This window comes from Podarcis gaigeae (assembly GCF_964106915.1).
Source record: "Podarcis gaigeae genome assembly, chromosome: 5".
Classification (NCBI taxonomy): Eukaryota; Metazoa; Chordata; class Lepidosauria; order Squamata; family Lacertidae; genus Podarcis; species Podarcis gaigeae.
Window position 1 is genome coordinate 12615985 of NC_139681.1, and position 18440 is coordinate 12634424.

The window sequence follows — 18440 nt, forward strand, 5'->3', positions numbered from 1 at the left end:
ATATTGTGCTAGATAGACTAAGTGGTAGATGCACGATGGGGTGGCGGGAAGTCTTTAGAAATCCAAGAAGAACGCATTGTGATGTGACATAACAAATATTATCATTCTTCCTTCTGGTTAACCTCTTTGTTGGTTATTTCGTTTTAATCTCAATAAAGCATAAAAAGTGGAGGGGGGTGGGAAACAAAACATCTAGTCCGGTAGCTATCCCATATGGGAATCGAACCTGCAACACCACGCTCTAACCAACTGAGCCAGGTTGAACTGTTCGCTCCCCAGCTGATGAGCAGAGGATTGTGCCCTCTTTGCAGGAATCTGCTTTGACCAGCTCATTGCCCACAGGGAGGGTTCTGGTGAGATGTACCAAGTAGGATGGAGCCCTGCCCACCAGCTGACCTCACTTGATGGACAGCTGGGTGTGATTTGGGGGGGGGGGTAGAATAATAATAATAATAATAATAATAATAATAATAATAATAATAATAATAATAATTTATTATTTGTACCCTGCCCATCTGGCTGGGTTTCCCCAGCCACTCTGGGCAGCTTCCATAAAGACCAAAAATACACTAAGATGTCACACATTAAAAACTTCCCTGAACTGCCTTAAGATGCCTTCTGAATATCAGGTAGTTGTTTATCTCTTTGACATCTGATGGGAGGGCGTTCCACAGGGCACTACCGAGAAGGCCCTCTGCCTGGTTCCCTATAGCTTTGCTTCTCGCAATGAGGGAACCGCCAGAAGACCCTTGGCGCTGGACCTCAGTGTCCGGGTAGAACGATGGGGGTGGAGATGCTCCTTCAGTTACACTGGGCCGAGGACGTTTAGGGCTTTAAAGGTCAACACCCAACACTTTGAATTGTGCTCGGAAACGTACTGGGAGCCAATGTAGGTCTTTCAAGACCGGTGTTATGTGGTCTCGGTGGCTGCTCCCAGTCACCAGTCTAGATGCCGCATTCTGGATTAGTTGTAGTTTCCGGGTCACCTTCAAAGGTAGCCCCACGTAGAGCGCAGTCCAAGCGGGAGATAACCAGAATGACCTCATAGGCCAGTTTGCACCGCTGGCAGTCTTCCCCACCCCTCTTGGAGTGAAATGCCCTGGGCCTTGATTGCTTTCCAGCCAGAGGGTGCCGTTGGTTTTCTTCATGATAAGCTCGGGTTGTTTCTTTGATGGAAGCTAGAGAATTACTCTTGGCTATGCATTTCAGCACCACATAGAGAAGGAACAGCTGCTCTGCCTTTCTCGTCCCATCCTACCAGAGCCGTCTTTCCCATAGGGCTTAGTGGTGCGTCGCGCCAGGGCACCAGCCTCTCAGGGGCGCCCCAGCAAGTGGGGGAGCTGAGAGGCTTTGCCAGCGGCCTCCCCTTTCCCTGCATGCCTGCCAGCTGCGCCCCATCAACCATATGGCAGGCGGGTGTGGAGCTTGCCTCCCAAGCCTTCGCGGGAGGAGAACGATCCCTGCAGAGGATTGGGAAAAGGTCGTCAACTCTGGGAAATGGGGAGGCGGGGCAGAGGGACCTTTCCACCACGGAGCCAGATAATAATAATAATAATAATAATAATAATAATAATAATAATAATATTTTTTTATCCCCCCCTCCCCAGCCGAAGCCGGGCTCAGGGCGGCTAACAACAATAAAATAATACAACATTCTAAAATCATTTCATTGAAATTAATTCAACTCAAATTGATGGCAACCATTAAGCTAAAGTTCTGTGAAGGAGGGAGTCAGGCTGTGCCCTGACCAAAGGCCTGGTGGAACAGCTCTGTCTTGCAGGCCCTGCGGAAAGATGTCAAGTCCCACAGGGCCCTAGTCTCTTGTGACAGAGCGTTCCACCAGATTGGAGCCACAGCCGAAAAAGCCCTGGCTCTAGTTGAGGCCAGCCTAACCTCCCTGTGGCCCGGGATCTCCAAGATGTTTTTATTTGAAGACCTTAAGGTCCTCCGTGGGACATACCAGGAGAGGCGGTCCTGTAGGTACGAGGGTCCTAGGCTGTATAGGACTTTAAAGGTTAAAACCAGCACCTTAAACCTGATCCTGTACTCCACCGGGAGCCTGTGCAGCTGGTATAGCACCAGGTGAATGTGATCTCGCAGCGAAGACCCCGTAAGGAGTCTCGCTGCAGCATTCTGCACCCGCTGGAGTTTCGGGGTCAGTCTCAAGGGCAGCCCCACATAGAGCGAGTTACAATAATCCAGTCTGGCGGTGACCGTCGCATGGATCACAGTGGCTAGGTCAGATATGCTTAAGATGGCCCTGCATCTTACCTTCCTTTTGATTCTTACATACCTGTCACGTAAAATGCAGGGAGCCGACGTGTGTTTTGCATACAAAAATCTATGCCACTCCTGGAAAGACATGTGATCCAGAAATGCAAGGTGTTTTTGCTCTTAGCAATTTCGCAGCGGTGTGTTGAGCTGCCGGAACACCTGTTAGCATGGCCCGTCTACAATTTTGCAACTTATTTATTTTAATTGCTAAGGAAATTAAGTCTCCCTCCTCCTGCATACTTTTAGCTCGCCGTATTCCCCCAGCTACCATTCTGCAAAGAGAGAATTTGAAGCAGCTCTTGGAGATGTCACCGGGCCAGAAAACGAAAGGCAAATATACAAAAGTGTTTTAGAAGGTGGCGATATCCCACTGCAAGGGCTAAGCGGTCTCAAACGTCCCTCCAGCTCAGCTTCCACTAAAGGTATGTCGCTAGAGCAACAATTTCCATGCATCTTCGTGTACTGGCTGTTGTCGGTAGAACTTTAAAAACAGATTGTGTTAATATATCTGTGCCAGGAAATGGTGTGCTTGTGTCAGGATTTGAGATGTGAGGAATAGTTTCTGGGGTGGTAATATCTGACTGCACAATTTCATACTTCAGTCAGGGTGTGTGTGTCATTTTCAATGCTTCCCCACTTAAAAAAAAAAAAAAACCTTTAAAATTTTAGCCTGTTCCCTGCATGTTAGATTTCTACTTGCAGGGAGTTTTATAAAAAGGAGCATGTAAAACAGCCACATGACATCTAGGTTGGTAAAACCCATTTTGCCATCACACAATTCTCTTCTCTTACTCTGCCGCACATGTAGACCAGGCCACAGTCAGCCTACATTGGGATCAGATTGGCTTCAGATCCGGGAGTTTTATAAACCCAAGTACCCAGGAAAAGATTTGTTAATCTGCTGGTATCTGCTCTTCTTTCCGGGGTATTTTGACCCCAGGTTTCATGGGAGCAAATTTTCCTGCACACAATTGGGTGGAGGATTAAAGGGGGGTGATTCATCTCTAGAAAGAGTTTGCTTATCACTCATCTATCCTTTTTTGGCCCTGCTCACTTCCAAGCACAGTCCGGTTACGCTCCCTCTGAATCTTGATCATGGTTTGACCTTCCCTGGCCACGGTATTCTCTGCCCCTCACTCCCTTCTGTCTTCAGAGCATCCTCACGGACCCACATCACTCAAGCCAGTTTCCTTCACCCATGGTAGAGCCTTCTCTTCTGCCCATCCTCTTGCCGGTCTAGCTTCCTAAATTGGACATTTATTTGGGATTGCCTTGTCTGCCGACCTTACTTATTCTTCCACTGCTGTGCCCTTTGTGGCTTTTCTAGGCTGGGAGGACTTGATAGAGAACTAACAACACCAGCAGTTGCGAAAGAGCGTCATAGAAGAGCGAAACGCATTATGAGCTGCAAACACTGTGGCTAATGCAATAGTTGTGGCGAATTAATGCAAGTCAAAGTTGTGCATTAAGCCCTGCTGATTTCAAAGAACTTGAATCGTCCCTTGACAATCTGTGAAATGCAAACTTAGGAATCACTGGTGTTGAAAGCAATTAATTTTATGTTGACAGCTTGCTTCTGGGTTGCTTTTCTTTTACATTTTTGCAGTTACTTTTCCGAATGCTATCTCTGCAACTTTGCCACACATTTGTTGTAAAAAAAAAACCCCAAAAACCCTGAAATTCCCAGGAACTCACAAGTTACTCAATGGAGTCTTTTGCCTATAGAGGTACAGAGAACGCTCACATTGGCCCCACATCTATAAGAAATACAAAATAATGAATGAGGTGTCTTTTGTGGAACCAACCTTTCTTACTGTAATAGTCTGAAGCTTTTCAGTTATATTTTCCTCAGGCAGAAAAGGGGCAAATTCTCAGAGTTTCAGAGGGCAACTTTGCAGTCACTTTTAGCAATTTTATCTTGGAGATTGCCATCTAATAGCAAAGCCTTTTTAACTGTAAACGTATAATAGTGTCTTTACTAGGAGTTCCTGGCTTTTATAAGGTGCAAGGACACCATTTGAAGCGCAGGATATAAATCTTCAAATAAATATACCTTTTATATTTGACAAGCTTGTGGCTATTAAATCTTCCAACTGTATATAATACAGTACAAAACAGTACAGCGCTCTCTTGAAGACTTGGAGACTCTCAAATCTCATTTGTGCCGTCAAAGCGCTCGCCCACAAATGACAATCTGTTCTTTTCCATTGTCACTTCCAAGTGTGATACGTGGGATGTTCAGAGCTGTTAATTTTTAGCCTTTAAAATCTCAAAAGAATCTACCTTGTGTCTCCATAGATTTACAGGGGTGTTAAATAGCGTCACATTGTATTGACTGAAATTATTAGCAGTGTTGCTGCCTTCGGGTGCTGAGTATTTCTTTATTTTTCCTTCAAAGAAGATTTTGCTCTTAAGCAGAAAGCTTGCGTGCTGTTTCATCTAATAGCAGTTTAAACCAACAACTTGATTTATGCACAGGCGTTTTGCATGCTGGGCACAGCCAGTTAGATTGCAAGCTTTTGCTGATTTCCATATGAGCACTTACCGTATTTTTCGCTCCATAGGGCGCACCGGACCATAAGGCGCACCTAGTTTTGGGAGGAGGAAAACAAAAAAAAATTATTCTGAATCCCAGAAGCCAGAACAGCAAGAGGGATCTGGCTTCTGGGATAGCCACGCAAAGCCTCTTCAGGGCAGCGGGATGAAGGCTCCCCCTGCCCAAAGAGGCTGCGCAGGGCTAAGACAGAAGCCAGGACAGGCACATCGCTGAAGGGGCGCTGCGCAGTTCTCCCTCTCTGCGTCCTATGGAGCGAATGCAGGCTCCTGTGAAGGAGAGGCGCTGCACAGCGAGGGAGAAGGCACAGCGCCCTTCAGCAAAGCTGGCTTCGCATGACAGGCGCGTCGCTCAAGGGGCGCTGCACCTTCTCTCTCTCTGCGCAGCACCTCTCCTTCACAGGAGCCTGCATTCGCTCCATAGGACGCACCCACATTTCCCCTTCATTTTTGGAGGGGGAAAAGTGCGCCCTATAGAGCGAAAAATACGGTAATATACCCCGTTGCTCCAGATTCCTAAAGCAGCGGCACTGACTTGTAGAGAACTTGCTTGATCTCTGCCGCCCCTAGTTTAGTAGCTCCTCTAACGTCGCAGGATTTACCTTCCTGAACACAAACAGTCCTGTGTTACCTTGGCAGCACAGCTTGGCTCTTCCATCGCTCTCCTGCATTCCTTTTTAACATTGCCTGTCTCAAGATTGCATTGAGTGAAGCCACAAAAAGCATGTCATTTCCCTCCCCTCCCCTCCCCTCTTTCTCCACAGCTTTGCCACACTTAAGCTAACAGGTTGTATTTATTTTATTCTGCATGCTTTCCAGTGGATCGTAAAGGTGGGAATGTTCATACGATTGCACCCTCTTCAGTTAATAGCCGAACCCTTAACTCTAATAATGCTGGTCCAGTAGGTCGCCCATGTAAACATAAGAAACCCTTATCTGCTGCAAAGGTCTGCATTGCTGAAATTCTTCCGTCCAAATTCAAACCCAGACTGGCTGCTCCACCTATTTCTGGGCAGGACAGAAAGGATCTCTTGCCTCACGAGAAAACGCAGAGCTGCGAAAACCTCCGCAGCTCTTTTGCCTCCTTTGATAGCAGGAAGGATTTTGAGAACTTGCTAATGAAGTCCAAGCAAGAGTTTGCTGTCAAATCCATCAGCACACAGAGCTTGCAAGAGTATGGCTCTTCCAGCTCCAGGAAGGGCTCTCGGAAGAACGAGAAGGAGTTCACCATGTTGTATAAAGACATGCACCATATCAACCGCTCCGGGATCCAGCTGAGTAGCATTTCGTCCTGCAGCGTGAAGGAAATTGCATCCCTGTTTGAAAACGAGCCGAAGGACAAGAGGGAGCCCAACCCCAGTCGGGAGAACCTGGAGCAGATCCCCAAACACACGGTCTCCTCTCGCATCACTGCCTTTGAGTTGCTGATCCAGAGATCCCTCTCCATGCCTGCTCTCAACTTCTCTAGCTTCCAGGTCAAATCTCCCGCTCCGAGTCTCTCTAACAGCTGCCTAGCTTCAGCTCGTTCGGCCGAATACCTGTTGGATTATGCCAAGCCGGACCTGGGACCTGCCAACCTTGCCGATACGTCCTCCTATTCGTGCAGCAATACGGAGGACGTGACCTCGGAAGTCAGTGACCTGGCGCCTGTGGAAACGCTCTCAGCATGCACCGACGAGATAGATCTGTTCTCCAACATATCCAATGACAGTGGTGGCGACAGCATCACCAGTGGGCCCTCCAGATATAAAGCTAACCAGTGCAAAGGATCCTGCCCTGCTTCTTACACCAGGTTTACAACCATTCGGAGGCACGAACAGCAACAGTCCGGCAGAGGGGAACCCCAAGAAGATAAGCAGCTGCTTCCCAGAAATGTCTATCTCATGAGCCCTCTTCCCTTCAGACTGAGAAAACCCGTGCAGCACAGCTCCAGGAAGACTCCGCCTCTGCAGATCCCGGGAGACCTGTTGGCATCCAGCTGTGAGATCCAGAATAATCTGGCTCGGTCGAGGGGGAGCCTGGTGGACAGGGCGGACAGCTCCCTCTTCCACGAGCTGTATATCCGACAGAAACCTCCGGCTCCCAAACGCCTCTCTTCTTATGACGTCCTCAAAAGGTTTAGCCACTTCCTGGATATGGAAACATGCCAAAATAGCTCCCTAATGGACATCCCAGGTGCCTTTAATAATGGGAATGTTCCATATGCATTATACCACAACCTGGACACAAACAACAACCAGCACAGGACATACTTTGGAGGTGGCATTTTTGAGTATTTTACTGGTGTTATTTCATCTGTACCCCACTCTGCTTCTCCTCACTGTTTTTTTTTTTAAAAAAACCCTTCCCCTGCATTTCATCTTTTCCTGTGCGTCCCTTGTGCCGTCCTCCTTGCATTTCAGGACTTGACTGAACTGAGAAATTAATTCCTACTGCCTTTCTAATCACCAATCAGAGCAGGTTGTCTCAAAAGTCAAAATTTAGGATGTGAATTATTTAGGGGAGACAGCTTAAATCCCACATAATTTGCATCCTCGGAGAATTAAATAACAAAACCTAATTTATTTTTAGGGGCAGTTTTTCAGGTTCTTGGTGTGGTGTGTGTGTGTGTGTGTGTGTCTTTGCGTGTGCGAGGTGTGTGTGCGTGCATCTGTATCTTTGCATGCTGTGATGCAACTTTCTTCAACGGAACTACATTCAATCATATTTTGTGAACAGCAAATATGTTGTTTATGCCCACTCATGGGCCTGGGTTTGATTTTGTCGTTTCTTATTTCTGCGTTGTTATTATTTTACTCCCAACTTTTGGAGCACCAAACGGGGAGGAAAAAAAAAATCCAAAATTTTAACCAGCACTTGATTGCAAATTGATCAGCAGACTTGAAGCCTTTTCTTTCTTTCTTTTTATTCTCCTTCCCCCTTTTTCTAGATTTGAATCAGTTGGGTTTTTTTAATTGCCTTTTGTTGTCTTAAAGTAGATTCAGAATCACCAAGGCATTTTGCACCACTTGATTACATGGAGAGTCCTGAAGAATTTTCCCGCAGGCGCCACAGTGATAAAGAGGTAATTTTTCCTGAAAGATCTAGTAATACTTCTCTTCCCCTCCCCCTCCCCAAAATGAGTAGACCTTAAGCAAGATGCTCTTAAGAGGGGTCTTCTGGGTAGAATTGTTATTCGCTTCCCTGGAATTTTATTTTTGATGGTTGCAGGGTTATGAATATCTAAAGAATAAAATGAATTAGAGCGGAGACTATCAATTTGAAGTTAAATGACAACGTTGGTGAAAGTGGACAGGAATGTATAAGTACCAGACGAAAAGGGGGTCACTACAGATTTTGCTTTGCCTTTTCCTATCCCTGCAATCCAGTGCATGTCTACTTGAGTGTAAGTTCCATTATGTTCAATGGGACTTGTTTTCAGGTAAAAGCACCTGCTTAGGAGTAGGGACGGAAGGACCTGTGAATTTCTGTTCCCTCAAGTTTCTCGTTCCCCCCCCCCCACTCATATGCAGTCATCCAGATTTGTGAAGCATTTTTCAATTAAAAGGAAAAAAAATATTATCATGAAAATTCTTCAGCGTTTTAGTGTGATTTTCTCCAAATAATACATTCTTGAATGCAGTTTTGAAAGGGCTGTCTCAAGGTAAAAACAGTATCCTACCCCACCCTCCCAGTTTCCTGAAGTTCCTTTTAACTCTGCCTCACAGGCTTGTTAAAAAGACGGCAAACAGGTAGTTTTGCCATTACGTGCCTCGCTTTAATGGTTCTGCAAAAGTGGGCACACGCAACAAAAGTGAAAAGCCTCGTCAATTTTTGCTGCACATTTTGGAACACTTAGAGGAAACGGTGAATCAATTTCTGTTTGCACTTTTCAAGCTGGCGAATGCAATTGCATTTAGACCCGCAATGTGTTTTTCAAGCACTGACTTGGTCATTCTGCCAAGCTCAACCAGAGTTGAATCACATTATTCATTTGCTGGGCACACCTGTTGCTTTTGGGAGTGGCTGGGTAACAGCCTAAGAACGTAAGAATTACCTTGCAAGATCAGACCAAAGGTCGATTGGACTGTTTTCTCAAACCACCTGTTTTTAACAGCAGACAGCCAGGTGTCTCTGGAAAGCAAGGCTTGAAGACAACAGTTCTTCTCTTACTAGTACCCAGCAGAGATATATTCTCTCTGAACACTGAGATTTAACTTAGCTATCTCTGCTAAAACCGGTTGATAAATTGCTTTCTAAATAAATGAATGGGGCCCTGCAATAAAATGTTGCAGCGCGAAGTGCTCCTGTGTAGAGCACCAGCCAACTAGACATGCCCTTTTCCAGGGACCTTGGCCTACTGGAGGTTTTTGTTTTGCCAGTTTGGCCCTCTGCGGCTTCGACTGCTGCTACCTCAAATGCTTTTTCTTCCCCGAATCCGGGGATTCCCTGTGCTTTGAAAATCCAAAAAGGAGAAAGAGGGAATTAAAGGAGTAACAATGGGCTCACAATCCACGTTAAGGCCCATAAATTTTGGGATCGCTTTCCTAAAACAAAATCTGGATAGTATTTGTAAGCAAAGTACATTTCTGAAGAACATGCAGTCTTATTGAATATAAAGGTAAAGGACCCCTGGATGGTTAAGTCCAGTCAAAGGCGAGGCGGGTGGCGCTGTGGTCTAAACCACTGAGCCTCATGAGCTTGCTGATCAGAAGGTCAGCGGTTTGAATCCCCGCAATGGAGTGAGCTCCCGTTGCTCTGTCCCAGCTCCTGCCAACCTAGCAGTTTGAAAGCACGCCAGTGCAAGTAGATAAATAGGTACCACTGCGGCGGGAAGGTAAACAGCATTTCCGTGCGCTCTGGTTGTCCCATTGCGCCAGAAGCGGTTCAGTCATGCTGGCCACATGACCCGGAAAGCTCTCTGTGGACAAACGCTGGCTCCCTCGGCCTGAAAGCAAGATGAGCACCGCAACCCCATAGTCGCCTTTAACTGGGCTTAACCATTCAAGGGTCTTTTACCTTTACCTTATTGAATATATGCCATTAAATATATATATATTGTTCTTGTGCAAGCCTTGTGGTTCCCCCAGTCCTTCTGACACCTCCCTCTTTTGTGTGGATGTGGCTGTTTTGGCTACAGGAGGGTCCACACCTGGGGAATGAGTTTGCTTTTTAGTATAGTGTATATATGCGGGTTGTTACTGTGTGGAATGCTGCCATTCTCGGTTCCAGCAGCTCTGTCCCACCCCCAACCCTGGTTTCCCCTTCCTTCCAAACAACCCACCCAACCCAAACAGTCACCTGTTTGTGGCCACCAAACACATTCAGTCTTCACTGGGCTTTTCATACGTTTGTGTGGATGGGGATTCTGAATTACCGTATTTTTCGCTCTATAGGACGCACCGGACCATAAGACGCACCGGACTATAGGAGGGGGAGAACGGGGGGGAATTCTCCCCCTCTCTGCTCAGCGCCCCTTCAGCGAAGTGGCAGGAGAAACAGAGCCCCTTCCATTTCTCCTCCCGCTTGGCTGAAGGGGCGCTGCGCAGCTCTCCCCTCTCTGCTGAAGCCAGGAGAGTCTTGCTCTCCCGGCTTCAGCAAAAGGAACCCGAAGCCTTCGGAGCGCAGTGTGAGTTCCCGCTACACTCCAAAGGCTTCAGGTGGCTATTTCTGAAGCCTGGAGAGCGAGAGGGGTCGGTGCGCACCGACCCCTCTCGCTCTCCAGGCTTCAGCGAAAGCAACGCGAAGCCTCCAGAGCGCGGAGGGAGCTCTCCCTCTGCGCTTCGGAGGCTTTGCGTTGATATCGCTGAAGCCAAGGAGCCTGCATTCGCTCCATAGGACGCACACACATTTTCCCTTAATTTTTGGAGGGGAAAAAGTGCGTCCTATAGAGCGAAAAATACAGGGTGTTGAGGTTTTTTTGCAAACTTTGAGGCTCCCCCAGATCTGTCGATACTTCCCTCTTGTGCATTGGTGGCGCCATTTTGGCTGCATAATCAATGGCCTTGGCCTGAAAAACAGAAGGGAAGGTATTCCTGGTGATCACGGAATTATCTCCTCCATGAGTTCTCCATCCTTTCTAAGCTTGTGGCCATTGCCGCAAGGATTCAGTTGTCTTGTGATCCTGCTCTCCCGACCAGAGTTCTTAGGATAATGTCCAGTGTGCAGCATTTAATGATGTACTGTTATTGGGGTTGGGGGGGACGGCTTTCCGTTATGTTTGTTAGTCTGCATTGGAGAGAGGTGTGTTTTTTTAAAAAAAATCAAAGAACAAACAAACATAATAATAATTTGCTGGCAAATTTTGAAATGCCATAAACTAGATGATTTACTGCCCATTTTATGCAATTTCATGGCAGAAACTTTTAGAGGACCAGAGACGGCTCAGACGTGAGCAAGAGGAGGCTGACATTGCAGCTAGAAGGCACACAGGGGTCATTCCTACGCACCATCAATTTATCACTAATGAGCGGTTTGGGGACCTCCTAATTGTAGACGATACCGCAAAAAGGAGATCTGGGTCAGAGGTCTGTTGTGGTTGCCTCAGTCTGCTGCTTGACCCGATTCATATTTGCCTCTCATAGCGTTGTGCTTTTAGGCCAACATTAGCTATCCAAGAAGTGTGTTACTTTTTATTTTCCCCATCCGCGCTTGACTTAGAAACTGCTTTTTTTCGACTTTGTTAAAACGAATTAATAGCTCTGTACCGAAAGCTGTATGTACGTGTTAAAAAAGCATGCCTGCTGAGGATTGCTAGTGCACAACTTGTGATGCATGCCTTTGAAATATCCGTTAGTTTTATGGCAAAAATCAGAGGGCATTTGCTTCATCTTTTGCATCACGTAATGCTACATTCTCTCCTCGTCTCTCTGCCTTATGCTTAGAACTTCCATTGTCTTGTTGATCCTGACCATGTGATTGTCTTGTAGTGGATTAAACACTAGATGGCGATGTTCTTTCTCTCCTCTCCTTTCGTTAATATTCTTCCGGTCAGGAAAACCAAAAAATGACAAACCCACCCCCCCACCCCGAATATCTCGGCACATTTCATTTACAAACAGCAAAAAGAGACAAAAGGAGGAAATGGTTTTTCAATGAGTCATACTTGACAGGAGCTACGCAACCTGCGTGTAGCCTTTCCGCCCGAGCAATGTTGTATTGCAATCAGTGGTCATTTACCCCTTAGCTTATATGTGACGAATGCTGGGAATTGGCTTTTTAAAAAATAATAAAAATAAAAATAGTGATCCTTCAATACAAAAAGCATTGCCTTTGCTTAAGATGCCGACTGTGTAGTATTTATTGCTAGCAGAATTTCACAAGGAGTGTTAAAAAGCAGTTCTGCAACGTTTCAATTAGCCGGTAAAAGAACCCTGAAACGTTGTTCTACTACGCTCATCTTACAGTTTGATTTAGAATGGGTATGAGTGCTGGTATAAATCTGGAGGAATGTGTGTATACAGCCCATAGGCAGTTTCAAATTGCCAACACCCCTCCTCTCTTCTCTGGATTAAAATATTATATATTATTATAGGGACACGGGTGGTTCTGTGGTCTAAACCACTGAGTCTCTTGGGCTTGCTGATCGGAAAGTTGGCAGTTGCTCGGTCCCAGCTTCCAGTAACCTAGCAGTTCAAAAGCACACCAGTGCAAGTAGATAAATAGGTACCGCTGCGGCAGAAAGGTAAACGGCGTTTCTGTGCGCTCTGGTTTCTGTCAGGGTGTCCTGTTGCGCCAGAAGTGGTTTAGTCCTGCTGGCCACATGACCTGGAAAGCGGTCTGTGGACAAACGCCAGCTCCCTTGGCATGAAAGCGAGATGAGCGCCACAACCCCATAGTCGCCTTTGACTGGACTTAACCGCCCGGGGTCCTTTACCTTTACATATATTATTCCCTCAGAACTATAGAAGTTATTTCAATTAAAACCTCCATTTTTTCTCCATTGGCTTCTCCCTTTTGTCTCTTTCCTGCCGATCAAACCGACAATTCATGAGCGCAGTTCAGGTGAACAGGTAGTTGCCAGGAGATGCTTTCTTGGTAAATATCCAGAGTGCCGTGTTAAGAGGGGCTCCTTGTTGTCTAGGTCCACCAAGCTTCCTGATACGCATATCAGAAGGGGATGGCACCCTAAATTCTGTGGGTCCCTGGAGCCATGTTTTTTTCAGATGCAATGTTCTGCTATGCAGAGTGGATCACAGACTGTTTTATCAAACCCTTATCACCAGCCTAGGCAAAATCTGCTTTATGTTTCTTTCCGAAACTAGCTGGAAATGGTTTTTCTGAGACTTATTGCCCATGGTACCAATGTTCATTTTTGTGCATGGTCTCCAATCAGACTGGTTTTGCAGAAAAGCTGAAAAGTAAGCCCCCTCCCATTATTCACACCTTTTGCTTTTCATTTAGAGTAGAAACTGAGATTTTAGAAGCGGCTCAGTCATGCTGGCCACATGACCCGGAAGCTGTACGCCGGCTCCCTCGGCCAATAAAGCGAGATGAGCGCCGCAACCCGAGTCGGCCACAACTGGACCTAATGGTCAGGGGTCCCTTTTTATTGAGAGATTGGGATTTTCCAGCTAGACCCTTAACATCTGATCAGGACTCCCCAGTCATTTAAGATAGCAAAACACCTGAACGAACCCTTCATAGTATTTTTGCCCCCATCCCACACCTGACCTTAGCATTTCTGTGGCTGGGATTTCCATACTATTTAAGGCCCTGTCCCAAAGAGTTGGCAATTGCTTTAAATGTGTTGTTTTTAACCCTTAGATGAGAGCTGCCAGAGCGAAGTTTGACTTTAAAGCCCAGACGCTCAAGTGAGTATATGTGTATGGCCGCTTGCTTCTCCCCCCCCCCCCCCAACGATAGACTCTGGTTGTTAAACCAACAAAATGCTTCCCTGTGCTCCAGCCAATTTCTGTGCTCACTTTCAGTGATTGTTAACAAACAGAAGAGTATTGCTCTTTATCTTCCTTGTGACATTTAGGGCTGTGTCTAGGCATAACATATGGAGGAGTCCAGGTTGGGAAAAGCTAGTACAGGGTAACAGTCTTCTTGTTTAACATTAAATTGAAGAGTTTCTCTTCCTCCACTGCTTAGAATCTGCCCTTCATGTACAACTCTAGGTAGTTTCATCTGTAAAGGGATACCCTCCAACATTTCTGCTATGAAAATAGGGAGGTCCTATTCAGTAACAGGGGGTGCGGGTGGCGCTGTGGGTTAAACCACAGAGCCTAGGACTTGCCGATCAGAAGGTTGGCGGTTCGAATCCCCGCGACAGAGTGAGCTCCCGTTGCTCGGTCCCTGCTCCTGCCAACCTAGCAATTTGAAAGCATGCCAGTGCAAGTAGATAAATAGGTACCGCTCCGGCGGGAGGGTAAACGGCGTTTCCGTGCGCTGCTCTGGTTCACCAGAAGCGGCTTAGTCATGCTGGCCACATGACCCGGAAGCTGTACGCCGGCTCCCTCGGCCAATAAAGCGAGATGAGCGCCGCAACCCCAGAGTCGGCCACGACTGGACCTAATGGTCAGGGGTCCCTTTACCTTTACCTTTATTCAGTAACAGCGACAACAACAACTTTATAATTGATAATACTTTCATCATTTCTACCCTGCCCATCTGACTTGGGTTGCCCCAGCCACTCTGGGCAGCTTCCAACATATATAAAAGCAAAACATTAAACATTAAAAAAACTTCCCCAGACAGGGCTGCCTTCAGATGTCTTCTAAAGGTGGTATAGTCACTTATCTCCTCAGCTCAGAGTTGCGTAACTCCATACCCTCCAACATTTCTCCAATGAAAACAAGGGACGTCCTAAGGAAAAGCAGGACATTCCAGGATCAAATCAGAAGCAGGGATGGCTTCTGTAAATCCAGGAATGTCCCTGGAAAATAGGGACACTTGGAGGCTCTGTAATGTTCTACTTTAAAAGCTATGTGACTGCAGTTGCTTCCAAGCTAGTTCTTCCCTCTGGAATTTTAATCTTTTCTCCACTGCTTTTTACCAAGTAGCCAGACAGCTTGCTTGCCAGCCCATTGTGTTCCATGGTTTCCCATGTTATTTTCCTGCAGGTTTTTCTAGACCCAATCCGTGGTGATTTTTTTCTTTTGGTTACAAAATGCAATTGCAGCACCAGCCACCCTAGCATAGCGAGTCCAAGAGGCTCTTATGGGCTCCTTTGCCCTCAAACATTTTCTGTTTGCAGATTCAGTCCAATTTATTGCTTCTTTAAAATAGCGGGCGGGGCTTAGTGATGGAAAACCTTCATGCCAGTTTCTGATTCAGCTAGCTTCATCTAATTATTTTCATTTTTTAATGGTGAAAAAACTCTGGAGTGGAAGGGTCTTGAATATCAGGGAAAGTGATGCTGAATAATAAGAAAGCGTTTTGTTAAGTGCTTATGCACAATCTCCATGTTAATTCCATCTAATTATGGAAAAACAATGTCTCCATGGCACTAAAGGTCTGTACTGTGGAATTTGACCAGAGGGAGGAATTATTGAGGGCGATTCTCTAGGTCCAGATTTGCCGCTTTTTGGAGCTCTGGAAGAATTTGGATATGGGGAATCTCCAATAGTGCTTTCAGATAAGGGCATGCATATGCCACTTGTATTAATATTTACAAGAGATGTTAATTGCGCATTCACACATAACCTGTATGTTTTTAACAGGGAGCTCCCATTGAAGAAAGGGGACGTTGTTTACATTTATAAGCAAATTGATCAGAATTGGTTTGAAGGCGAACACCATGGCAGAGTTGGAATTTTCCCACAATCATACATAGAGGTATTAGTTTTTGTTGTGCAGGTACAATGAGTCAAAGTGGTGAGACTTGGTTTGTTTCATTCAATTTATATCTCGCCCATCTTCCCAAAGGAGCAATTTCAAATAAGCCACAAGGTGGAACATTGTCGAGAAATATTTTGCGGCCACATTCATTGTTTAAAACTTACCCGAGACGCTTGAACCATTAAAACTGCTTTACAGTCACCCCTTACTAGAATTATGCTTCAGATTTGTTCCAGTGTGTAACACAGAAGTTTTGATTCAGATGCAATGATAAACCACCATTGGGCTTTTCTTGGGACTTACATTATTCATCCTTTCCTCATTTTTTCCCACAACATTCCAAAGGGATGGTTTCCAATTGCCAAACTATGGTTTAGACATTGCATCTCAACCGAGCCAGTCAGAAATATGGTCAAGCTATCTTGCACATCTATGGGACGCGGGTGGCGCTGTGGGTTAAACCAAAGAGCCTATGGCTTGCTGATCACAAGGTCAGCAGTTCGAATCCCCGTGATGGGGTGAGCTCCTGTTGCTTGGTCCCAGCTCCTGCCAACCTAGCAGTCCGAAAGCACGTCAAAGTGCAAGTAGATAAATAGGTACTGCTCCAGCGGGAAGGTAAATGGTGTTTCCATGTGCTGCTCTGGTTTGCCAGAAGCGGCTTAGTCATGCTGGCTACATGACCCAGAAGCTATACGCCGGCTTCCTCAGCCAATAAAGCGAGATGAGCGCCACAACCCCAGAGTCAGTCACAACTGGACCTAATAGTCAGGGGTCCCTTTACCTTTACCTATCTTGCACATCCACATCTAACCTGGTATTGGAATCCAATGACTGGGGTCCTTATATCTGCCTTTTGGTGTGTGTGTTTTTTTTATAGCTACTCCCTCCCACAGAAAAAGCTCAGCCTAAGAAAACATCACCAATACAAGTCCTGGAATATGGAGATGCTATTGCCAAGTTCAATTTCAATGGTGACACTCAAGTGGAAATGTCCTTCAGAAAGGTACAGGTGTCTTTGGATCATGAAAATCAGTGAGAAGGGTTTTTCCCCCATTTCTTTCAAAGGAGGCTATTTTGTTTCCCGACTGCCCTTGTCTCGCTCCTTTGTAGCTTGATGAGTTGTCTACGGTGACACTTACCCATGGTTAAGCAAGGCTGCTGGATTCACATATAGTGCCAAGCCATAATTGAAAGAAACCAGGCTTTAGAGTTTGGTTTGTTGGCGAACCGTGGTTAGGGTTAACACATGCTGCGAAGCTATGTGTTTTCTCCAAGGCTGGGACGCCACATCGAGTGGCAGGAGGAGACCCGGCTCCCAAGAAGGAGCACCAGGCCTGAAGCCAGGAGCTCTTGATGGGATAAGCATTCTTGTGAGCAGGTGGACTTTGCTGCCTCTGTTCAGAAGTGTGGCGGGTAGGCAGGATTGTTTGCACAACTTCATGTTATAATAATAATAATAATTTATTATTTGTACCCCGCCCATCTGGCTGGGTTTCTCCAGCCACTCTGGGCGCCTTCACAAAGACCAAAAATACACTAGTATGTCATACATTAAAAGCTTCCCTGAACAGGGCTGCCTTAAGATGTCTTCTGAATGTCAGGTAGTTGTTTATCTCCTTGACATCTGATGGGAGGGCGTTCCACAGGGCGGGCGCCACTACCGAGAAGGCCCTCTGCCTGGTTCCTTGTAGCTTTGCTTCTCACAATGAGGGAACCGCCAGAAGGCCCACGGCGCTGGACTTCAGCATCCGGGCAGAACAATGGGGGTGGAGATGCTCCTTCAGGTATACTGGGCGGAGGCCATTTAGGGCTTTAAAGGTCAGCACCAACACTTTAAATTGTGCTTGGAAACGTACTGGGAGCCAATGTAGGTCCTTTCAGGACCGGTGTTATGTGGTCTCGGCGGCCGCCCCCAGTCACCAGTCTAGCTGCCGCATTCTGGATTAGTTGTAGTTTCCGGGTCACCTTCAAAGGTAGCCCCACGTAGAGTGCATTGCAGTAGTCCAAGCGGGAGATAACCAGAGCATGCACCACATGTTCCTGTGCAGTCTCAGATCTCGGTTCCCTGATCCTGAAAGCCTTGTCCCTGAGCTGTATTTAGGGAACCTTGAAGCTTCTCTCCTAAGTTGGCTTGATCCTTGCTGCATTGCTGGCTCCCACGGGCATCTGGATTAATTCCTGCTCTTCTCCTGTTGCAGAGCTTGCACAGACTTTCTGCTGGAGCAAAGCTTGGCTACTTCATTTAGAAGAAAGCGCACCTTGTCATTGTTCTTGGGCAAGAGCCAGGGCAGTGATCTTGTGCATACAATGGTTGCCTTTTTCACCTTGTGTTCTGCTTTATTGTTGGGTCTCGGACTGGAATTCAGCAAGTACCAACGTCTGACAATAGCTTTGTGGGCATTCCTGGAATCCTTCCCTCTTGTTCCCCTCCCCAGTATATTCCATTGCAGTTTGGCCACTGGTCCAGGAGTTGGGTAGCCGCAGTCATGTTCTCTGTTTCCCCCTGAAAGCAAACTAGAGGGTATGCAAATCTGATTTCAAATTGGGATCGTGTGTCGAATCCCTTTTAGCCATAGCTGTCAACTTACAGATTTGAAAATAAGGGGCCGACAGCCTCGAAAATAAGGGATCAGCAGCCAAAATAAGGGATTTTTCCAGGCACAGGTATGTTCAACTTCTGAGCCCCTCCGAGCCAAAGGCAGAAAGCCCAGCCAGCAGCCAAACGAAGCCTCAAGCGGTGGTTCCCACAGCGCAGCAACCCGGCAAACCAGGCTTTACAGTTTGGTTTGTTGGTGAACCATGGTCAGGGTTAACACATTCTGCGAAGCTATGTGTTTTCTCCAAGGCTG

At 46.5% G+C, this 18440-nt stretch overlaps 1 protein-coding gene across 50 annotated transcripts in view; it reads left to right on the plus strand.

Annotated features, from left to right (window-relative positions):
- Positions 1–18440, plus strand: part of SORBS1 (sorbin and SH3 domain containing 1) — a 121397-nt gene that overhangs the window by 79250 nt on the left and 23707 nt on the right. For 38 of the 50 annotated variants that reach the window (XM_083738137.1, XM_083738119.1, XM_083738160.1 and 35 more), the window contains 6 exons: positions 2521–2696; positions 7806–7891; positions 11166–11333; positions 13573–13619; positions 15474–15588; positions 16469–16594. In XM_083738137.1, coding sequence (XP_083594263.1) covers positions 2521–2696; positions 7806–7891; positions 11166–11333; positions 13573–13619; positions 15474–15588; positions 16469–16594 — 718 coding nt within the window. Of the gene's footprint in view, positions 1–2520; positions 2697–7802; positions 7892–11165; positions 11334–13572; positions 13620–15473; positions 15589–16468; positions 16595–18440 lie in introns of all 50 variants that reach the window. The other 12 variants (XM_083738115.1, XM_083738136.1, XM_083738135.1 and 9 more) reach the window with 3 other exon arrangements.